This window comes from Trachymyrmex cornetzi, unplaced genomic scaffold (assembly GCF_001594075.2).
Source record: "Trachymyrmex cornetzi isolate Tcor2-1 unplaced genomic scaffold, Tcor1.1 scaffold83, whole genome shotgun sequence".
NCBI classification, from domain to species: domain Eukaryota; kingdom Metazoa; phylum Arthropoda; class Insecta; order Hymenoptera; family Formicidae; genus Trachymyrmex; species Trachymyrmex cornetzi.
The window spans coordinates 199,683-213,352 of NW_017300169.1; the positions used below are offsets into that span (position 1 = coordinate 199,683).

The 13,670-nt window shown below is 35.4% G+C and overlaps 3 protein-coding genes across 3 annotated transcripts; 2 read left to right on the forward strand and 1 right to left on the reverse strand.

Moving 5' to 3' along the window:
- The first annotated feature begins 3,387 nt into the window (after window positions 1-3,387).
- Window positions 3,388-6,630, forward strand: LOC108768904 (myosin-7). The gene is made up of 7 exons (XM_018519590.1): window positions 3,388-3,584; window positions 3,660-3,732; window positions 4,258-4,741; window positions 4,815-5,826; window positions 6,113-6,241; window positions 6,311-6,469; window positions 6,552-6,630. The coding sequence occupies exons 1-7, from the start codon at window positions 3,535-3,537 to the stop codon at window positions 6,577-6,579; spliced, it is 1,935 nt and encodes a 644-aa protein (XP_018375092.1). The 5' UTR covers window positions 3,388-3,534; the 3' UTR covers window positions 6,580-6,630.
- A 102-nt stretch (window positions 6,631-6,732) lies between these two features.
- Window positions 6,733-7,827, reverse strand: lsn (vacuolar-sorting protein SNF8). Its single transcript, XM_018519592.1, has 2 exons — window positions 7,758-7,827; window positions 6,733-7,696 (listed from the first exon to the last, which is right to left on the reverse strand). Exon 2 carries the CDS (start codon window positions 7,504-7,506, stop codon window positions 6,751-6,753), a length of 756 nt encoding a protein of 251 aa, XP_018375094.1. The 5' UTR covers window positions 7,507-7,696; window positions 7,758-7,827; the 3' UTR covers window positions 6,733-6,750.
- A 39-nt stretch (window positions 7,828-7,866) lies between these two features.
- LOC108768906 (RAS oncogene family member Rab9Fa) lies at window positions 7,867-9,968 on the forward strand. The gene is made up of 5 exons (XM_018519593.1): window positions 7,867-8,486; window positions 9,097-9,180; window positions 9,246-9,429; window positions 9,527-9,678; window positions 9,749-9,968. Exons 1-5 carry the CDS (start codon window positions 8,400-8,402, stop codon window positions 9,857-9,859), a joined length of 618 nt encoding a protein of 205 aa, XP_018375095.1. The 5' UTR covers window positions 7,867-8,399; the 3' UTR covers window positions 9,860-9,968.
- Window positions 9,969-13,670: the final 3,702 nt, after the last annotated feature.

A 13,670-nucleotide genomic window follows, 5' to 3' on the forward strand; every position in this document is an offset into this window, starting at 1 on the left:
CCAGCCACAATGTTATATTAAATATTAATTACTGTTAATAAAAAGATATATTCAATATTATAAATATTTTATTAAATACTTAAAGTTTTGAAAAATCCAAACTATTTTGTACGCATTTTTTATAACCTGTGAAATATAAAATGGCACACAGAATGCCATCATCGCATAAATAAACGATTATTCAACTTTAAGCAATAAATAAATAAATAATTACCTGTCCACCTTTTTGCAGTCGCCCGATGCTTCCTGGGTCTCCTACTTCTTCTCTCGCGTCGTCACCGTTCATTAGCTCGCACAACTTGCTCGCAAAAACGGGACCGATATTACGAATATATACGCGCATTAATCATTACACTACAATAACCGCACGATACTCCTGATATTGATTTTACCCGTCTTATGCGATACACATTTTGGATCACCGCGATGAACAAACGCCGCGAAAAAAACGAAGGAATTGAATAGACGCTCGCAGCCCGTGTATTATTAACGCGGCGGAAAGGAGTCCAAAATGGCGATTAACTACACAAATCGCGCGAGAAACTTCACGCGCTAACGCCAACTTCACGCGCCAGCGGCGACTCTTGCGCGTTTTCCGCGCTTTATGCGCCAAATTTCTGTTCTCTGAATAATAAATGAAAGATTTCGTAGCTATTACTATCTCGTATTACAACGTGATTGAATATGATTCAAAATCAAAGGTGGATATCCTCTGCGGAATAAGATAATGAAAGTATAATGATCGTTCGTTTTACTTAACAGCAGAATAACAAGTAATAATGACGTCAAAAGAATGTCAAATGGCTTTAAAGTAATTATTGAAAATCACTTTTCTATCAGTCATGTTTTATTTTAATTTTCATGTTACCGTGACATGAGGCCTGTTCTTTTTAATTGAGCTTCTTGCACGTTTTCCTCTTTTCTGTCTAAATTCTTTGGAGTCTTACATATATTCTAAAGAGTGAAAATTGAGATTTTTAAAAAAGTTTAATTTTCAATTTTTAAAAGAGAGAATTTACTTTTCAAGAGTGACACTCACTCTAAAAGTTTTAGAGAGTTTCTTTCTACGTTGAAGAGGAAAAGTAAAAAGATAAACCGTGCAAGAAGTTCGATCAGCTAAAAAGAACAAATCTTTGTTGTTCTGTTTAGGTACTGCTCGTTCACAGTGTAGGGTCTCGAGGGGACAATTATTGCACGATATATAAAGCTACAATCGAATTTCGCCATTTTACGAACAGAAGCGCGCTTCACAAGCCGCCTATATACTATAAAATGCGAATAAATACGAGTGGATGACGATTACGCTTACCGATTAATGAATTTAATGTGTCGCGACGTTATTTGGCTCGAGATCAATTCACCCCGTCCTAGCCTCGACAACGGACGACGGAAGAGTTCGAAAATAGCGGCAACTTCAGCCAATATGACGTGTGTGTGTACGATGCGAGTCGAATTATAGTCAGAAATGATAATGGAATCGACATCGAATCGACGTCGATTCAACATCGAACGACATCAAACACATCTAATCGACGTCGATCGACGTCGATTCGATGTCGATTCCATTATCATTTCTGATTGGGATAACGCCTTAAGGTACGTTTTCACGTACCGCTCAGTCTGTAATTTCAGCGATAAAAAAGATCGCATGATCAAAATTGATATTGGCTGCGTTCAGCAGAGAAAGCAGCTTTGCAACTGTTGTAAAATTCTTGAATATGATTGGTTTACACATTTAGATCCAATGAGGAACTACGAGCAAGACCAATCATATTGAAGAATTTTACAACAGTTGCAAAGCTGGTTTCTCTGCTGAACGTAGCCATTGTTATTCGGCAATTTTAACCACGTGATTCCCTTCTCGCTGAAACGGCCAGTTTAAGCCTTAGAACATATATAAATGGAAGGGACATTGCCTATACTTCCCATGGCTCGCGCTGATGCAAACATCTGTGCGAGAGAGAAAGGTAGTAAGGGATAAATGTTCCCAATGTGCATGCGCAGCATCACATTTAAAGGTGCCTTTACATGGCAGCGCCAAGCGTCAGAGCGGTCAGAGCATGCACAGTAAAATGTTTAATAATTTTACTGAAATTGAATTTAATGTACGAGATATACTAATAGTTGAATCTTGTAGTTTACACTATATAATGTAAATAAATATAAATTTTCAGCATTATATGTTAAGATAGTAGTGTATATCAGAACATAACCTTTCATAATTTACCATTTTGCGTCAAGAAGCTGTGCAGAAGATTATTGCGCAGGAGTCTGGAAATTCAAACTTCTGCGCAATAATTTTCTGTGCAGATGCTCGACGCTCGACGCTTCCATGTAATAGCACCTATACACATCTGTGTAATGTACGAATGTGTAAAGCTGGAAACACAATAGACACAGGCAATAGGCATAGGCAACAGGGAATAACGAGCCGTCCAATCAGAGCTCTGGAATATAATATCGAATTTATACCCCAAAGCTCTGATTGGACGGCTCGTTATTCCCTGTTTCCTGCGTCTATTGTGTTTCCAGCTTAAGAAACATTAAACCAACTGCACAATTCACATAGATGACGGTGCTGCGCAATGCGCATGCGCATTGCGAATATTTATCCTTTACTACTTTCTCTATCGCACAGATGTTGGCTTCACATTCAAGCGCCCTATTCCCCTAAAGGTGCAGACACATGGAGCCGTCAAGCGTCAAGCAGCGGAAGCAGCAACCAATCAGCGAGACGATAAGTTCAGTGGCGTAAAAAATATTTTTTACACCACTGCCAGTATCGTCCAGCTGATTGGTTGCTGCTTCTGCTGCTTGACGCTTGACGGCTCCATGTGTCTGCACCTTTACCCCTTTCATTTATATATGTTCTAAGGTTTAAGCGGCCATGAAAATGCAATATACCTTGATAGGGATGCAATTGCCCTTAGATTGTCCAACTATCCCAGTATTTGGAGCATGGAGTTTTTTAGCTTTGTGGGTTCAAAGCACTGACAAGACCTCCAATATAACCTCAAATTAAGAATTTATTCAAAAATTGAAGTGAGGTCTCTGCTCCCCGAGGAGGCTATTTATTGGATCGAAAGATCCGTTATTTCTGCATGGCACTGTGACTCTATGCTTGAGTCGGAAAACCAATCAAGAGGAAGCCAGAAGAAGAAGAACAGACTACTTTAATTATCATAAATTTATTATATAAATTATCGATATATCGCCGTAGATAATTATTGACAAAAAATATATTAATCAATATTTTCTGTATCATCAAATGTTCGTAATTTTGAGCATTTTTACCACTAAAAATATACACATCAATATATATCTATATGTATATACGTAATATACGTAATTATGTATGGTATACGTATACGTGTGTGTCAAATCAATTATATAGATGTAGTGTGTTGTGTTTATACGACCATGTTACGGATAGTTGTTGATTCAATTGAATGGAAATAATTTAGATATTGAAATAAAATTGTTTAATAATAACTGATTTGCCTTTTGTAAATTAATGAGTTTTGTAAAAGAAAAATGTTTGAAACAAAAAAATTCGATTCGGAGTACAACGCGCTGAAACGCGGGTGAGTGTGGTTAGGAAATCTTGAGTATATACTTTTGATGTTTAGATAAAAGATAACTATTCTTTTATATTCCAGAGAACATCATGTTATTCTTCAAGAATACAATGACATTGTTGAAGAACTTAAACGGGAGTTGGAAACGTGCAAAGTAAGCTTCTTATTTATCATTATAATAGTCTGTTTAACGTAATGGGATATGTTTCTTTCTTCCAATTGTATCTTATTCTTACATAAACTACATTCCCAGGTAGAACACAGAGACTATATGATATTAGAAGAATGTTATAATGACTCTATTTATCACTTAAAAACAATTATATCCTGATAGTTATGACTTCTATATTTTATCAGTACTGCTATTCTGTAATTCTTAACGACAGTGTTGATATTGTTGCATTGTTGTTATGTAGTATAATACTTTTTAAATTTTTGGGAGTAGAAGCTTACTCTAAAGAATGAAAATTGAGTTCAGCTTGAAAAATAATTTTCCATCTTTAAAAGTAAGATTTCACTCCTTAAGAGTAAGATTCGTTCCAAAAGTTTTAGAGAATATAAGATTAGAAAGATGACATAAAAGTTGTGCAATGACAATATAATGATACTATCAAGAGTTATAAAATAGGAATCTTGGATAGCAACAATTCTATATACGACATACATATATCTTTTACAGACAGAACAAGCCGGCATTCGTTCTGAGTTACAAGTTTTGTATGTTGAGAATAAAAATAGTAGTGATGCCATACGTGATTATATTTCATGTGCTCACTCAGAACAATGTGGCAACGAAGATGTGCACAATAAAATGGTCATGAATTTGAAAGAGCATATCACAGTCCTACAAATGGAGAAGGATTTTGCGGTCCAATTGTACCAAATGTCAATGAAAGCTGTGGACACTTTAGAGCAAGAACTAAAAACTCGTCCAATGGACAACAGCAATGCCATGTTTTATGAGGAGCAATTGAAAAACATCAGACAATCATATTCAGAAGCTATAAAAGCTTTAGAGAGTAAATTACTTCAGGCTAAGGAAAATTTTGCAAAGCATCAGTCAATGTGGATGTCTAGTAAAGAGACGATAGAAGCTCTAAAGCGGGAAAAACAGGAAATAGCAACAAGACTTCAGGAACTTCAACAAGACTCTCAACAGAAAGGTCGGTGATTTATGTAGTATTTAATTCGAGATATGAAAGAGAGAGATAGTATATCAGTAATTTTATTTAAAAGACAGGAATGGTCAGCAGAAAGTACAATTGTTAACGGAAGAATTATCTGCCGCGAAAGCAGAGATACGGATCATAAATCATTTCAAATCAGACTTAGAGAAGAGACTGAATGAAAGTAGAAGAGAAGTCAGTAATATTATGGCAAAGTACGAAGAAACAAGGTGCAAGATGGCCGAAGCCCTTGATCTAGTAGAATCTGCTGTAAAAGAGAGGGACTTTGTACTTCAAAAAGAAGCTCAAATTGCAGAACAGAATACCAGGTTAGAAACTCAATTGGCCTCCATTGCCAAAGAACACACCATTAAGATGCAAGAGGAGATTGCTAGATTGAAAGATGCTCATGAGCATAACGTGAAGCAATATTTGTCAGAGATCAAACAGTTAAAAGCAGAATTACGGGAAAAGGTGACGCAATTGGATCGATCGCAAAAAGAGAGCAGATTGGCAGAGGAGGAACTGGGGAAGATGCGTCGAGATTCCGAAGATTTATTGGAAAAATCGACCGCGAAGATTTTAACCTTCGAACAAGCATTGAAACAGACGGACTCCAAGTTGGAGGCTTGTAACGAAATGTGCAAGAGACAATATAATTTAGAGATGCAGCAGCTGCAAGAAAAGATTGTTAATTTGGAAGAGAAGTTAGTAACTTCGAATGAGAAACTGAGGCAACTTCAACAACAGAACTCCGTGGATATACGAGATCGCATCAAGTTGGCCGATGAAAGAACGAAGGACGCGATCGATCGTTACATTAATTTGGAGGGCCAATTAGTCAAAGCTACAGATGATAAGGAGTCCCTGGCGACAGAATTGAAATCGCTACAATCGGCTTTTGACCGTGAAATACATAAGAGAGATTACGAGCGATGCTCATTGGAAACTAAGATCCGTGAATTAGAAGCAAATCTTTTGAAAGAGAATTACGTAACAGAGGGTAAATCGGGCATCAATATTTCTCCAATGCAAGTCTCGCAACATAGAGCGGATACAAGCAAACATACTTTGGATATAAGGTAAATAATTTTATTATACAACATTTTAATACATCTATAATTATACAGCCTTGGCCAAAAGTATAAGGCACCTCCACAAATTGAAATATTTTATATTTAACGAAAAATAAATTTTAAAACAGTTTTATTGAAAAATACTATTTATTTATATAATAATATTAATATTTTGTTAATTCTTCTTTGGCTTTTATTATCACCTTTTTCAAGAAAATGCAATAAATTTATACATATGGCCAAAGCTGTACTTACATAAAATAAATAACTTTCACTTTGGATACTTTTCCAGATTTGAAAATATGGATTCCAACTGGCAGTCTCTATTAACTGAGCAATTGAATAAACAACAAGAACATTTTGACAAGAAAATAAGAGAGATGACGCAGCATGTGACAATTCATCAAAAACTAAGCAGAAGGTAAAAAGTTTAAATGTGCCACTATCTAAAATCTGGCTAAATAATCAAAATTTGATTTAATTTGATTAGATGGAGAGATGAAGCAAAATCTTTGACAACACAATTCCAAGTAAAGTCTAAGGAATTACGTGGAAAAATTAGTTTATTACGAAAAGAGAATGCCGAATTACACAAAGCACTTTGCAAACAGCAATTTACTCAATTTAAAACAGATACTATTCAACCTAGGTTTGTATAAAATCTTAGAGAAATTGAGTCATATCAAAATGGCATCTTCTTTTTACTTATATTTCTTTTTTTGTGATTTTAGTTATATACAAGAATCTGAGACCAGGTGACAATGTCCTATACTTATAAGTATAAAACGATCGCAACACATCTCAGATACTGTAAATATTACAGAGCGATTGGCTTTACGGACCAAAGAGATACAAACCTTAACAAGCAACGTTAATTCTTTCTTTAAATTATTACCTATCTATTTAATAACATTGATATTGACACCGAGTTCATTCTTTGGAAACAATGCAAGCTGTGAATAAACTAGGAAACCAATACAACGTCTCATCTTTCGCTTGTCTGTCCAGCCAAGCCAGTCCTTCTTTCATCATGTGGTCCAAAGCCTTTTGCGCTCTGTCCTCCTCCCATCTCAATTCTTTACACAGAATAGACTTGGAGACGTAGGCGTTTGTGGACAAGCTAGCCTGACTCAATACTGCAGTATGGTCCATGCTGAGTTCACCAGGTATCGATTGTACCAAGTGCTTTCCCCTACCAATGGGAACTACGGAGAAGCCATTTCCGAATATTCTCAACTTCTTCGCGGCAGCTAGCAGGTCTTCATTGGTGATCTCCTGATGCTCCTTTCTACGTCCTCTGGCCTGAATCAAACGTGTTCTCAGCTCGTCTAGCGATATCAGACCACCGTTCTTGTAGTTGGTCGCCATGCAGACCTCGACAATCTGGACAGCCAACTCGTAGTAGAAGTCGCCAATGCCCAGCACCGACCAGAAACCCTTGCCAGATGCCAAAGGGTCCACACCAATCGAAGCGCACATCTCTGTGAACTGGCGTCGGAACTGCGCGTTCTTCTTGATCTCATTCTTGTGCTTTGAAGCAAACTCCTCAAGATTCACACGAAACGTTTCCATGTGCTTGGTCATCTGCTCGAATTGGTTTTCCTGGATTTCCGTGCCCTTGTCTCGGTACTTCTCCTGCTCTAGCTTCTGTTTTTGTATCGCACCTACTCCCGCCTTTCGTCTCATCTTTTCCTGACGTTTCTCTGATTGTCAAACTCAAATTCGACTCCTCGAGAATGATTTTGTTGTGTGTGGAGTCTTATTAAATTATACCCAGTATATGTACTGATATATACTAATGACAGTAATGACTCCGTTTTTCTCACATGTACACTTTCTATATCTTTCGCATTTTCCTGCACTTTTTTTATATTATCTAAATATATAAAATAGTGAGTGTGGATGAGTTAAGAAGACATTTGTTTTTGTTTGCTTACATCTTTGAGCAGCAAAAATGACAGATGATGTCAGAGCTTTCCGGGTCCCGGGAGCTCCATTGTTGAGAAATTTACCCGAACGGAAATTTACTCAAGGTTGATAGTGAAAGGGCCGAGAGGATGGTGATAGATGGCGCCTCTCCGGGACGGATCAAGATGGAAAAACCGCGACAGGGAGAGGCGTCTCCTGCAGTTCGTCCAATGGGGAGTCTATATACATAACCAACAACAATGTCGATCGCGTCCGAAGAAGACGCGAGATTCTCGAAAGCTAAGTGAGGATCGCGTGTAGCGGTGAGCGCGGCGACGATGCCGAGGTAGTCGCCGTCGGTTTCTCTCGATCCCCTCTCTCTTTCCTTCTATCTCTCCCTTCCTCGAGACTGTCGAGAGCGAAACCGAGGTGAGCGCGCGCGTAGGTCCGTGGTCCGTGTGTGTGCGTGCAGCCCGTGCAGCGTGCGTGACATTCGCGCGGTCTGCCGTCGAGGTGAACGCTTGCGGAAAGTCCGGCGGTGCCGCGGTTGGTGTCGGAAAGTCCCTCCCCCCTCCCCCTTTCCCCCCCGTATCGCACGGATGCGCCGTCCTTGTTGAACGGGCGACTCGCGAGCGCGGACCTCCGCCTCCTGGTGCCGGACAGTGGAGAACATGGAGGACTACAAGTTTCTCTTCAAGGTCGTGCTCGTGGGGAACGCCGGTGTGGGCAAGACCTGCCTGGTGCGACGATTCACTCAGGTGCGTCGACGTGACGTCCTCCGGTCGGCGATTCCTCTCTCTCTTTTTTTTTTCTCTCTTTTCCCGTCACGGGTTACGAAAACCTCGAGCGAGAGCTCGTTGTCGAACAAGAGGCATTCTCGTGGGACCCCCCTATCTTCTCCCTCGCGTGCAGAATTCATGCACGAACGCATTTCCTGGAAAGGGTGGAAAATTCGTTATTTATGCATCCTGGAGATGATGTCATCTACATATGTGGAACGTTACTTTGAAGCCGATCTACCGTGGTTTATTTGCCTGCGATGGGTACCATTCGATGCGTCGTATTTTCAGTTCATATTTTATGCCAGCCTATATTCCCCGAAACTTTCTAAAATTTATTTCCATTGGGAGATCTTTAAGAGATGACTCTCAAAACTCTAGTCATCTCTTATAATAGAATGCATTACTGAGCACTATTTTTATAACGTCTTAGGTGACACATATGCTAAAATTACAAAATGATGAAAAATGCATCATTAAATGGATATGCAATTTAGCAGAGACATTGAAGTGATATTGGCATGTTTAATTTTAGTGCGATTATTTTATATGATTTCTATGATTTTAGTGTGAATATTTTAATTTGCAGGGTTTATTTCCACCTGGACAAGGTGCAACAATTGGAGTTGATTTTATGATTAAAACTGTTGAAGTGGAAAATGAAAAAGTTAAGGTATACAATCTATATGCGACATGTGTGTTAGATATATATAATCTACTGTTAAATGTTTTTTTCAGTTGCAAATATGGGATACTGCAGGTCAGGAAAGATTTCGTTCCATTACTCAAAGTTATTATAGATCAGCACATGCATTGATATTAGTTTATGATATTTCTTGTCAACCTACATTCGATTGTTTGCTAGATTGGTTGAGAGAAATCGAAGAATATGCAAGTAATAAAGTTCTTAGGATATTAGTAGGTAAATGAAAAATATAAAGATTATAAGTTAACATATGAGGACATGTGTGTCTCTCTCCTATCAATGAGAAATTATGCAATTTCTATATGTTAATTAGGGAATAAAATTGATCGAGAAGATAGAGAGATACCGACGCACGTGGGAGAGGATTTTGCACAAAGGCATGGCATGTACTTTTTAGAAACGTCCGCTAAAGAAGCGGAAAACGTAGAGAGATTATTTATGGAAATAGCAGCTGAACTTATGGAGGTAAGCGAGCGTATTTTATTTAAGATTATTTCATTTTAGAACATTTTGCAGTGCTCGTATGTTATTTTAGCAAGCACGCTGTAAGGAATTACCTCGGTATGAAACGAATACAACTTCAATAAACGGTAAAACGACGTCAATCGGTGATAGTAGTAATTGCGGTTGTAGCAGACTCTCTTAAATAATTTTTGTATGTTATACCTTTTTTTATAGACACGGTGATTGAAATCGAGCGTATCAATATTTGATAATTTAGGGAACGTATAGTACACGTATATCTTTGATACAGTGTTATTGTTTAGTGTTATGATATTATATGCTACGTTGCTTTATACTATGTTGTAAGATATATTTAATATTTAAAACAAGAATTTAAATATATCATTAAGCACTCTAGCTTTTAGGACATTAAATTTTTATAGATATATAGCGCAGTTTTACGCTCTCTTATCGCGCGTTTTATTTAATTAAACTAATACTGCTTGATATATATTAAATTGTTTAAGCATTCATTTCCATATACAATGGAAATTTTATTTAATATAATTGTAGTATTTCTTTTTTGTTACTTCGAAAGTACAAATAGTTATTACCACAATGGATTTTGGTAACTTGTCCAAAATCTTATTAGTAGTAATAAGATTTTTACAACACGTCACACAAGCCTACGATGTATAAAGTTATTTCTAACGTGCAATATTTATATGTGTTTATCACAACTATTTTGAAGAAGACAGCTCACAATGTGCTCCTAACAGCATGTTAAAATTAAAACATAAATGACATTGTAACTCTGCATACAATAATCAACGAAAATAATTTTTATTTTTACGAATTTAGTAATAATTTTAAAAAGTGATAACAAAATATTATTAAATAACTTTTAGCATTTATATGATCAGATCTTTGTTATATTTAATTTATAATCTATGGATCTTATAAACAATATGTGGTTGAGTATTAATTATTCTATATACATTTCGTATGATATTAAACTGTCTAGTCTTTTTTCACATTTCTTTTATACTCTATATGTACCAATATAACCGTTATAAGTAATATGTATTTTATTATGAATTTCTTGTTAGCTAATACTTTCTAATTTTTTAAATAGTCTAGTTTATTAGTATTAATTATCATTATAGATTGTTTCTTTTATGTAAGTTGTATGTATGAATTCATTGTGTGAGACAAACATTTACCTTTTTTTACAGCAAAAAAGAAATTAAATTAGTCTTTGAAATTGTTACATATCTGATTTTTATTTATCTAGTAATTCTCAATGAAATTTGCATAAGTCCTCAGAAAATGCATAACTTATATGTAGGTTAGATATTTATATAAAAATTCAAGTATTTTCCTTTCTTCGATACCTGTAATTAAGATCTTTTTAACATAGTTAAGTTTATACACTAGCTATTCGGTTTGAAATTACTCCAAAGATTTTATGTTACAAAAACGTTTTGTTATAATTACATAGTGTAAGTTATTAATAATGCATAATATAAATCACGACTTGTAATAAAAACTATATTAGTCAAAACATATATATCAATTTTCTTGGTATGAGATTAATATTGTGTTATCGTATTAATAGAAAATTATATATACAGGGCGTTCCGAAATTTGCGAATCAAAAAATACAGCAAGAAAGTTTAAAAAAAAAATAAATTACACTAGACTATGACTTGTATAATTGGCAAATTTCGAATCATTATATCTTAAAAACTATTGATTGGAACGAAAAATGGCAAGTACTTTTTAAATGTATTTTTTTGAGAGCTTTCTTGCTATAGTATTTTGATTCGCAAATCTTGGACGCCCTGTAGAGGTTAGAATACATAACAATGCACGGACAATGCACGTTTGTCCTTAGTTTATAGTAGATTTTATAAAAATTATATAGTCAATACAAATTTATATCACACATATATTTCTAATATAAAAAAATCAATCAAAATTTATTACTAAGTTACATACAAGATTTATATCAGATATATTTTCATTGAAATTTACATAAGTTTTTAAATACGAATTTCTGTATTTTTATATTATATAATATATATATAATATAAAAAAATCTCTCTTAATACACGCGCATCGAAATCATACTGCTACGTAAAATATTGAATAAAATATTAAGATTATGCGTTTCGCGGGTTTTCTCCGTGTTCAGATCCATTCTTCCTGCATAAAAATATACTACTAGTGTAATTAATGCAATAAGTAAATTCGATAAAAAATTTCATTAAAATTTCAGTGAAATTTTAATGAAATTTTCTTCACCACTATTACATTATTAGTGACACCACTTGTCGAATTTACTTATGCATTAGTAGTATATTTTTATGCGGGTTGGTATGCCAACGTGAACCTTGCAATCCACTTCATCAGGGCGAGGAGTCTGATCAGTATCATACCAAGAATGGATCTGGACACGGAGAAAACTCGCGAAACGCATAATCTTTATATAGAAAGCACCCGTGGAAGCCTCAAGAATATTATTGAATAAAATATTTTATTTATATTATTGATTATGAAAATGTCTGTGTCTCGCAACAGTTGCAGAGTACTTAAGCAATTAAAGTTGATTATGAAAATGTCTGTGTTGTAATAGTTAAAGAATAAGCAGTAAGCGCTTGTGTATGTGTGCGCGCGCGCGCGCGTGTGTGAAGTTAATATAGTTAATATAGTCAAATAAAGTTCACGTTCAGGAAAATTATGCTCCTATTCACTCATTACTTTCAGATTGCAACATTAGATCTTGCTTCTGAAGTCACAGTCTGAAATAATATAGTGATGAGTAAACAGGTACTTTAAATCATCAGCTTGTCACGTCTGCATACTGATCACCTCCATTAATTTTCATAGCTCAGCCTGCTTAGCTAACATTTTTATTGCTTAATGATTGTATATTTCTAGCTCATTATACGTAGATTTCGCAATGAAGTTACGACAGTCAAAAATTAAAATCAGGTTTGATGTCTATGTCTTTTCTTGTTTCTTAAAAAAATATATATTATGGCTTTGAAAGCACAATCAATACGAATTCGAAATTAAATGCCTATACCGGTCGAAGTTGGATCTTTAATGTTTCACCTCGGTAGTCTAAAGTCTAAAGGATTAGGACGGAATACAAGAGATCCGGGTTTAACTTCAGGCCGAGGTAATATTTTTTGCAATAAATTTATTTACAGTTTTTCAGTACATTAACATCTTTCTAATATGGTGCCTGATTGAGCATTAAATTATTAAAAATTGCTTGTCAGTTTAATTTAACTTGTGATAATATTACAGTTATTCAATTGCATTTATAAGTCTGGAACACCAATTCGGCGCGCAGTTCGAATGTTATAAATATGGTAAATATGCATGAATGCATGTACAGACGGTGACAGATATGCCTTAATACCTGAAATTGTACGAGTATTGGGAGACATTCAGAGTACGCTAATGTGTCCCAATACTCGTACAATTTTAGGTGTTAAGGCATATCTATCTCCGTCTGTACATATATAGTATATAATTCACATCGAATTATTTAAGATCTAGCTTCGACTACAGGTATAGGCATTTAATTTCTAGTTTGTATTGGTTGTGTTCTTACATGTACGGTCTAAAATAAGATTCGTATTGACCTTTAAATTTTGTTAGTTTCTTTTGCGCATTATTTTAGACACCTAAAATGAAATATTCCTGCATAAAAGCGAAGCTTTTTTTTTTATACAGGGTGTTCCAAAATTCGTGCTGGCGAAGTACAATACGTGATACTTTATGCTAAAAGAAATAATTTTTTCCTTTTGCAAAATTGCGTCCGATAAGTAGTTTTTGCAGGAGAACAGGTTGAAGTTAACAAATAAACGCAAAAATTATTTATCGAACACAATTTTGTTAAAGGAAAAAGTTGTTTGTTTTAGCATAAAATATTACGTCTTATTCTTTATGGGCGAATTTTGAAACACCCTGTATATTAATTCATTCTTAAATCCGAA